The following is an 8951-nucleotide window of genomic DNA, read 5'->3' as shown; positions in this document are numbered from 1 at the left end:
CCACAGACCTTTTCCCTAAGAGCCAGATAGTCAAAAGTGTAGGCTTTCTAGGTCAGACTGTCTCTGTCCTGGCTACTCAACTCTGCCCTTCTGGAGGAAAGCAGCCATAGGTGACTTTAAAGAAACAGACATGGCTGTCTTCCCAATAAAACTTTATTTACAGGGATCCCTGGGTGGCTCAGCGGTTTGGCGCCTGCCTTTGGCCCAGGGCGCGATCCTGGAGTCCCGGGATCGAGTCCCGCGTCAGGCTCCGGGCATGGAGCCTGCTTCTCTCTCCTGTGTCTCTGCCTTTCTCTCTCTCTTTCTCTATCATAAATAAATAAAATCTTTTTAAAAAAATTTATTTACAACTGTTAACAGAATAAATCCCAGACCAGCCCAGACAGAAAAGGCCACGGACCCGGCAGTCAGGTGGGCATGGGCTCCGATGGGGGCTCAGCCGTAGGCCACCTCCTGACCCACGCAGGGCCGCTGTTTCGGGTGACCCAGCCCGCTTCGCTCATCCCGACGCGAGAAGTCGCATATTGCAGCCCCGCTCCAAGGTGCAGTAGCAGAGGAACCCCCTGCTCCCGCGCCCGCCCCAGTCGCCGGCGGGCTAGTACCCGCGCCCCGGCTCCCGCCCCCCGCCCCGCCCCCGAATCCCCGCCCCCCATAGTCCCCGCCCCCAGGGCCGAGCCGACGTGCACCGCGCACGCCCCGCCCCTATGGTCCCCGCCCCCAGAGCTCGGGCTGACGTGCACCATGCAGGTCCCGCCCCCTATAGTCCCCGCCCCCCGAGCGCGGGCCGACGTACGCCGCGCACGCCCCGCCCCCATGGTTCCCGCCCCCAGAGCACGGGCCGACGTACGCCGCGCACGCCCCGCCCCCATGGTCCCCGCCCCCCGAGCACGGGCCGACGTACGCCGCGCACGCCCCGCCCCCATGGTCCCCGCCCCCCGAGCGCGGGCCGACGTACGCCGCGCACGCCCCGCCCCCATGGTTCCCGCCCCCAGAGCACGGGCCGACGTACGCCGCGCACGCCCCCCCCCTCCCGCGGGCGCACGTGCCGCCGGGTCCCGGGCTGCGGCGGCGGAGGTGAGTCCCCGGTGGGCGGCGGAGTTCGCGGAGCCGCCCGGGCCCCCGCCCCAGCATCGCCTCCGGCCGCCGGCTCGAACTGCGGGGCGCAGCCTCGGGGCCCGGGAGGGGCGCCGCAGCCCCTCGTCGCCCAGCCTGGATGGCGGCCTCGGCGCTGGGGGCCTTGGGGCTCTGTCCAGGACCCTTGCGGTCCTCGCCTGTCTCTCGGGAAGGTAGCCCCAAGCGATGTGTCCTTCCGGGAGTTTTTGTTAAAACAGGCAGGGGTGGGGCAGCCCCGGTGGCGCAGCGGTTTGGCGCCGCCTGCAGCCCGGGGTGTGATCTGGAGACCCGGGGTCGAGTCCCGCGTCGGGCTCCCTGCATGGAGCCTGCTCCTCCCTCTGCCTGTGCCTCTGCCTGTCTCTCTCTCTCTCTCTCTTTGCATCTCTATGAATAAATAAATAAAATTAAAAAAAAAAAAAAAAAACAGGCCAGGGGTGCCCCGCGTTCTTGTTGGCGGCAACTTGCTTGCCAATGAAACGCGTGTCGCAGGCAGGAAGATCATAGGCTTCAGCCAGAGTAAAAGAGTTGCGAATTCTTGCTGCAATATTTACGGATGAAGGGAGAGGACGCCTGGGATGTGTTTCCAAATAAACCAGTTGGAAGAGGAATGTGGGTGGGAGAAGAGGAAACAAGATTGGCCACGAGTTGGTTGAAGCTGGCTAATGTGCTATTTTGTCTGCTTTGTGTATATTTGTGATTTAGCATTCAAAGTTTTTTCGGAAATGAAGTTTGCTGTGAACCCTTGATAACCTGTGTTCCCATACTGGACCAGTGTTAGCCAGCCAGGCTGCGGGCAAGTACTGGGTGGCGGAAACTTGTTTTCTCAGGTCTGGAGGCTCAAAGTCCGAGATGAAGGTCCCGAGAGCGCTCCCGTTGGCTTGTGTCCCTTCGTGGGCTGCCCCCTACGTGTCTGTGTCCTAATCTGTTCCCTTAGGGACACCGGTCAGAAGAGGACCTACCTAATGACCTCACTTTAACTTAATTATCTCTTTAAAAACCCCATCTCTAAATACAGTTACATTGTGAGAGACGAAGAGTTAAGGCTTCAGCATATGAATTTGAAGGGGACACGACTCAGCCTGCAGCACTGTCACTTTGCGATTTTGGGGTTTCCAACTTGCTTAGCTTATCCGTGCCTCGGTTTCCAGGGCTTTAAAATAGGGGCAATAGTAGTAATTAGGTTATGGAGTTGTGAGGATTCAGTCATTAGACAGTATATATAAAGCTCTCAGAATTGTGTTTAGCATATAGGAAGTAATCAGTAAGTTGAACTTAGGTTTCACCTATAAATTAGCAATCATAGGGGGCTTCTCTATGGGATGAATAGCGGAGTGAGGCAGTTGGGTACTTCGTGCTGTGCCTAGCCATGGGAATAATCACAGCATCATCACAAGGGGTGTGTGCTGCTGTGCCACACTAGTTACTTTATGTGTGTTCAGTCGTATACTCCTCACAGCCACTCTCATGATGCCATTGTCGGAAGCCTGTTGGGCAGATGGAGAAGGTGATGCACAGAGATGGAGGTTAGATTTGAACTCTGGCTCTAGAGCTCATGTTCTTTTTTTTTTTTTTTTTTCAAGATTTTATTTATACATGAGAGACACAGAGAGAGAGAGGCAGAGACAGACAGGGAGAAGCAGGCTCCATGCAGGGAGCCCGATGCGGGACCCAATCCCGGGTCTCCAGGATCATGACCTGAGCCAAAGGCAGACGCCCAACCGCTGAGCCACCCAGGCATCCCTAGAGCTCATGTTCTTAACCACCTTGCTGTATTGCCCCCGCTAAAAAGAATGTGATCTTGGGATATGTTCAGTGTGCAGGCCAACCCAGGGAACTATTGGCTGTCTTCTCTTTTTCTTGACCCAGGTTCACATCGGTGGCCACACTCATGGCAGGTCCCCTGTGGCGGGCCGCAGCATTCGTGCAGAGACACAGAGCAGGCCTGTTGGTGGGTTCCTGTGCCGGCCTGTTCGGGGCCCAGATCTCATACCACCTCTTCCCAGATCCTGTGATCCGGTGGCTGTACCAGTACTGGCCTCAGGGCCAGCCAGCTCCGCTCTCCCCAGAGCTGCAGAGCCTCTTCCAAGAGGTGCTCCAGGACGTGGGTATCCCCTCGGGCCATAGCTATGAGGCTTTCACCTCATTCACCTTCCAGCCTGTGAGTGCTGGCTTCCCGCGACTCCCTGCTGGGGCGATAGTGGGCATCCCAGCCACCTTCCTGGGTGGCACATTGATCGACAGTGATCACCCAGTAGTTGTACACGGGCAAAGAGTCAACTGGCAGAGCCCAGCAGGCACCCGGCTGAGAGATGCCCTGACCCTGTCCCGCGACGCCCAGAAGTTTGCCTTGGCCAAGGAAGTGGTATACCTGGAGAGCAGTACAGCCGCCCTACAGGCCCTGTTGGCCCCAGCTTGCCTGGCAGGCACCTGGGCGCTGGGCGTGGGTGCCAAGCATGCACTGGGGCTCTATGGAGGCCCCATGAATTTACGGGCTGCCTTCAACCTGGCAGCAGCAGTGGCGGGCTTTGTGGCCTATGCCTTCTCCACAGACTCTCTCACTCATGCGCTGGAAGCCTGGCTCGACCGCCGCACAGCTGCACTGTCTGCAGCCTATGCCCAGGGTGGAGTGGAGTTCTATGAGAAGATTTTGTCAGGCAACATAGCCCTGCGCAGTCTCTTGGGCAAGCGTGGAGAGCAGCTGTATACGCCCAGTGGGAACATCGTTCCCAGACACTGGTTTCGCATCAAACATTTACCCTACACAACCCGCCGGGATTCTGTGCTGCAGATGTGGAGGGCAACACTCAACCCAGGCCACTCCTGAGGGACTCATCACAAGGACAGATGCAGCTCCTGCAAGCACCACCCTGATGTTGACTCTGGGGGCTCTCGGTGCCTCTGGACCCATGGCCACATGTCAGTGAATCATAGACTTTGAAATTAAACAGCCTAGATTTTACCCCAGCCCATCGTCCCAGTGACCTTGAGCACGTCCCTTTTAAAGCTGAGCCTTGGTTTCCTCAGGTGTAAAATGGGGATGCTTAAATTACCTGGCAGGATTTGGGGGTTGCGTGAGCTATGAACAAAAGGGCCTGGCCAAGAGGACGTGCTGTTAAATAAATGGGATATTCCTCCATGGTCTTTGAATACCAGCAGGCTGGGGGAATCAGGCCACATCTCACCACTGGAGGTGCTTACAGGATGTGGACACTTTTCCTACACTGAAGAACCACTGTAGTTCACCTGGTGGTCTAATCTCAACTTGCACTGGCAGGAAAAGCTTTAAGGGCCCAGGTGAGAAGCTAGTGTGGCCCTAAGAGGTTGGGAGATGGGAGTTGAGGGGGTGCTTCAAGGGTGGTGTATCCAGTGCAGATGGCATGCTCAGAGCCCTGGGGCCGGAAGGAGAGAGAAAGTGTTACTGGACCCTGATGAGACTTGTGGCGTGGGAGACTTGGCAGGAGCTCTGGCCAAAGATAGAAGGAACAATCTATTTGCAAAACCAAGGCCCTGCAGGGAAGGAGCCTGCTGATGTAATCCAGAGCATGGTCAGTGCCTGGAGAGAAGAGGCACTGGGGAAGAGGGGAAGAAGTAGGGGGAGCTTTGGTTCTCGGGGCAGGGAAGAAGCAGGATGGAGGTGGGCGAGGTGGACTGGGCCTAGTGTCATGCCCGGGGCCCAGCGGAATGCTGCACCCTTGCCCTGTTTGTTTCCCTCAAGCTTTCTGGTGGCAGGTAGAGCAGACTCCACTTTTGATCCTTGGACAGGAGACCCCTTCCCAGGAAAGGTGAGGACAGTTGTGGCCAGCAAGCCAGGCTCACTTGGCCATTCATGTATATTTATTGTTGATTATGTTTTCCATGGAAGAATGGAAGAATTCAGGCCTGGCGCCAGTGTACTTCAGGGCACAGTGATGAGGCCACACCCAGGTCCACAAAGCCAGGACCAGCGGCGGCAGACGGTTCCTGCAAGAGACTGAATGGGGCGTGGGCAGGGTGGGTGGCAGGTCTTCCTGCTGGGTCCTTCGCAGTGGCTAGAGGTCATGCTCTGGCTCGACTTGACCAGCCTGTGGTTCCCAGGTCAGGCCTGGGCAGACACCCCATCTCAGGTCCCAGGATGCCTGATGAACGCGTAGGTGGTTGCAGGAGTTAGTGAGCAGGTGAGCAAGTCTCCACTGTGGGAAGTACCAGCTCAGGGGGGCCTCCCAGGTTGTCCCCCCAGCTGCCACCACCATGTGTTGCTGTCTGATCTTGGCTGGAGAAGTGTAGTTTGGGGTTTGGGTTTGGTGAGCTTCACCTACTTACCACTCCCCGCCCAAACTACTCAGTCCTGTGGGAGCAGGACAGTGGCATCAGGCTGGCCTGCCCAAAAGATTAGGAAAGGGAGCCGCAGTGGTAAGGGGAGTGATCCTCAAACTACTCAAGAGCTGCTCCCAGTCTCCACACACACTCTTCAAGTGGCCCCACCCCAAACCTCAGCCCAGGGCCCCCACCCTGTGAGCTGCCCCTCCCCTTCCTCCCTGCTGCATTCTGCACTTCCCCCATGCCCTGGCAACCCTCAGCTCAGTCCTTGCCCTCCCCAGCTCTTGGAAGAACGGGTCTGACTGGGTTCTGTCCTCTAAACCCTCTGAGGGCACCCACTTGTTTTCTGGCTAGAGCCACATCTCTGAGCCTGGGCCCAATGGCCTCTGCAACTGCCCTGGTGTCCCACCCCGACCCCGGACTGTATGGATGTAACCTCAGGAGCACCTTGGTTCCTTTGCTGCTGTCCCCCCATCACCACCACCATCCCCACACACTGCTTCAGTCTAGGGTGCTCTCTCCTGGCTTGCCCTGTCTTAGGGACCTAGAGCTCCTCCTGCAGGAGAACCCAGCAGCCTGACTTCTGGAACCTTCCCCGTTCACACCACTTCACAGCTTGTATCTCTCCCCAGCCTTTTGTGCTAACTGTAAATAAGTTAGCCTGCAGTTAGTGCTTAGCACTCCTCTGCTGAAATGAAAGGGCAGGGGTGTGTCTGTCTTGTTTGCCACTCTGAACGGAGGCTTTCATATCACTTTTGAATAAATGAACAAGGCCCTAAAGCTATGGCAGGCAGGCCTGGCTCCCTAGATCTTGAGCCATTATGGTCAGGCTGGCTGCACACATGGTGAGGCCATCTGAATCCTATGGGACCTGGTCCTGTCTTCCCAACTTGGGACTTTCCAAGGGCAGGGCCCGGGTGGGATCTGGGATTGCTGTTCTGATAGGGGAAATCAGGATCCTGTAGGGCACAGATTACCACTTAGGCCACCAGGGCCCCCAAGGAGGAGAAAGGGGACTCCCTCAAGTTTTATGATCTTTGGTGGCACCCCCACACGCAGATTCGGGGGTTGATCCCAGAAAGATTCAAAAACCTGCTCCATGGCTTCATAGATGGGCCAGGTGGCAGGCAGTTCCCCTATACATGCTGCACTGCATCTTCTCAGATGTCTGTGGTGTGCCCCGGGAGTCAGCACCTTGCGCTGAGTCCCAGGAGAACGTTGTACTAAGTCGTTCCCCCCCACCCCCAGACGTGACTCTAGTTCTCTGAGTGTGATTATGCAAAGGTACCCAACATCCCAGAACAATCTTACAGACAACTCCAAAATAGGCTGATAGAGGGCTGCATCAACAGGTTCAGATGCCCACCCCCACCCCCACCCCCACCCCATGCATGCACATGCGCAGACACAGCTGCAATACAGGAAAGGGAGTCTCAGAGTCATCATGCCATCCCTGGCTCTGCCCATTCCCGAACCTAGCAGGCCCCATCCAGTATCCACAGTGCTGCACCCCAGGCAGCCCTTGCCTGTAGTTGGCGCATATGTGTGGAACCCCCATCCCCAGGCGAGTGTGTATCACAAGCTGGGGCTGAAACACAAGTGGAGACCCTACCCAGTAAGGCCTCCTGCCCACTAACTACATCCCTACAGCAGTGTCCATAGGGCCTTTATTATGCACCAGACATATGCTAGATTCCTAAAACCTTTTTTCATTTATCCCCAAATTGGAACGGGTAGCTGGTAATGTTATTTCAATTTTACAGGCAAGGAAGTTGCACAGAAATGTGAAGAAATGGGCCCCAAACCATGAAGCTCTGAAAGTGACAGAACAAGGATTTGAAGCCAGCACCCTGGTTCCTGATCCCCTTACAAAGCTTTGATTTACATTGTCCTGTTTATCCTAAGGGTTTTTTTGTTTTTTTGTTTTTTTTTTTAAGATTTTATGTATTTATTCCTGAGAGATAGGCGGAGGGAGAAGCAGGCTCCATGCAGGGAGCCCGATGTGGGACTTCATCCCGGACCCCGGGATCAGGGCCTGAACCAAAGGCAGACGCTCAACCACTGAGCCACCCAGGTGTCCCTATCCTGAGGGTTTTTATCATGGAAATTTGTACTGTGGCCTCTACAGCCTTTCTCCCTTGCTGGTTAAAGGTGACTTTCCGGCCTCACCTCTCATCAGGAAAAATGGTCACCAAGGAGACCTTTCTAGAACTTCCAGAGGAGACCCTTTCAGCTAACTGAAAAGGAAAGAGACACCCAATGTATCAGATTTGGTGGGAATGGGGTGGAAGGGTCAAGTGTTACAGAGCCCTGGGAGGGCCCAGCTGGGGACAGCTTACCTTAGGAAGCAGAACAGACTGGGCAGCCAGCTGTGAGTTCAAATGCTGTCCTACCACTTTAGCAGAGGGGCCTTGACCAAGTGATTTCACATCTCTGTCCTCAAGTTCTTTTTTTTTTTTTTTTAAAGATTTTATTTATTTATTCATGAGAGACAGAGGGAGAGACACAGGCAGAGGGAGAAGCAGGCTCCACACAGGGAGCCCCACGTGGGATTTGATCCCGGGTCTCCAGGATCATGGCCTGGACTGAAGGCGGCACTAAACCGCTGAGCCCCCGGGGCTGCCCCCAAGTTCTCTATTAAATGGAGATATTAACATGTAGCTTACAGCATTGTTTTGATAACGAAAGGAAAATAAAGTCTGCAAAATGTGAAGCCCAACAAGAGTATATAGTAAGTTTTATTTTATTTTTGGTGATAATGACCTTTATCATTTACTGTATTTGACAGAAATTAACCTTTTAAAAATTTACCTGTGACACATTTACTCAATTTTAATTATGGGGGCGCCAGGGTGGCTCGGTTGGTTGAGTGCCTGCCTTCTGCTCAGGTCATGATCCCAGGATCTTGGGTTCAAGCCCCGCATCAGGCTCCCTGCTCAGAGGGGAGCCTGCTTCTCCCTCTCCCTCTGTCTGCCACTCCTCTTACCCATGCTCTGTCTGTCAAATAAATAAATAAAATCTTTAAAAAAAATTTTTTTAATTATGACATTACAATGTACTGTAACTTAACCTCCATATTTTGTCAAAATACTGTCCTCATTGTTTGATCACGTCCCATGCTGCACACACACTCCCATACACCCACAGCTAGAGCAGATACTCCATCAGAGGGACACTGAATAAGAGGTCTGCTCAAAATCTCAGGAAAGGTGAATGCACTAACTTTTTTTAAAAGCCTCACTACAAAATCAAAAAAGATTGATCCAAAGAGTTGAGGCATTCTACTCATTACATTCTGACCTACAGTACAGTCTTAGGGAAATGGACACAGGCCGATAAATTACAGGTGCATTAGAGGGCAGCATTTCATGAAGGCTGTGCTGCTTACCTATCAGAAAGTAGCTAGGGGGGATCCCTGGGTGGCGCAGCGGTTTGGTGCCTGCCTTTGGCCCAGGGCGCGATCCTGGAGACCCGGGATCGAATCCCACGTCGGGCTCCCGGTGCATGGAGCCTGCTTCTCCCTCTGCCTGTGTCTCTGCCTC

The 8951-nt window shown here is 54.7% G+C and overlaps 1 protein-coding gene and 1 long non-coding RNA gene across 5 annotated transcripts; both read left to right on the top strand.

Moving 5' to 3' along the window:
• The first annotated feature begins 978 nt into the window (after window positions 1–978).
• Window positions 979–4249, top strand: TMEM177 (transmembrane protein 177). 3 transcript variants are annotated; one of them, XM_077861396.1, is made up of 2 exons: window positions 979–1074; window positions 2980–4249. In XM_077861396.1, the coding sequence occupies exon 2, from the start codon at window positions 3002–3004 to the stop codon at window positions 3935–3937; it is 936 nt and encodes a 311-aa protein (XP_077717522.1). In that variant the 5' UTR covers window positions 979–1074; window positions 2980–3001; the 3' UTR covers window positions 3938–4249. The 3 variants fall into 3 exon arrangements, with proteins under 3 accessions (XP_077717522.1, XP_077717524.1, XP_077717523.1); XM_077861398.1 differs by lacking the exon at window positions 979–1074 and adding an exon at window positions 1164–1286; XM_077861397.1 differs by lacking the exon at window positions 979–1074 and adding an exon at window positions 1538–1906.
• Window positions 4250–4413: 164 nt separating this feature from the next.
• On the top strand, window positions 4414–8442 carry LOC144291699 (uncharacterized). 2 transcript variants are annotated; one of them, XR_013359081.1, is made up of 2 exons: window positions 4414–4658; window positions 7173–8442. It is a non-coding gene; the product is annotated as an uncharacterized LOC144291699 (long non-coding RNA). The 2 variants fall into 2 exon arrangements; XR_013359080.1 differs by lacking the exon at window positions 4414–4658 and adding an exon at window positions 4665–5267.
• The last annotated feature ends 509 nt before the right edge of the window (window positions 8443–8951 follow it).

The sequence above is a fragment of the Canis aureus genome, chromosome 20 (genome assembly GCF_053574225.1).
Source record: "Canis aureus isolate CA01 chromosome 20, VMU_Caureus_v.1.0, whole genome shotgun sequence".
NCBI lineage: Eukaryota > Metazoa > Chordata > Mammalia > Carnivora > Canidae > Canis > Canis aureus.
Note: the sequence above shows the minus strand (reverse complement) of the source record. Positions and strands in the feature narration are given on the sequence as shown.

Coding starts and splice junctions, on each gene's coding strand:
- TMEM177 (XM_077861396.1), top strand. CDS start 3,002: ATGGCAGGTCCCCTGTGGCGGGCCGCAGCATTCGTGCAGAGACACAGA.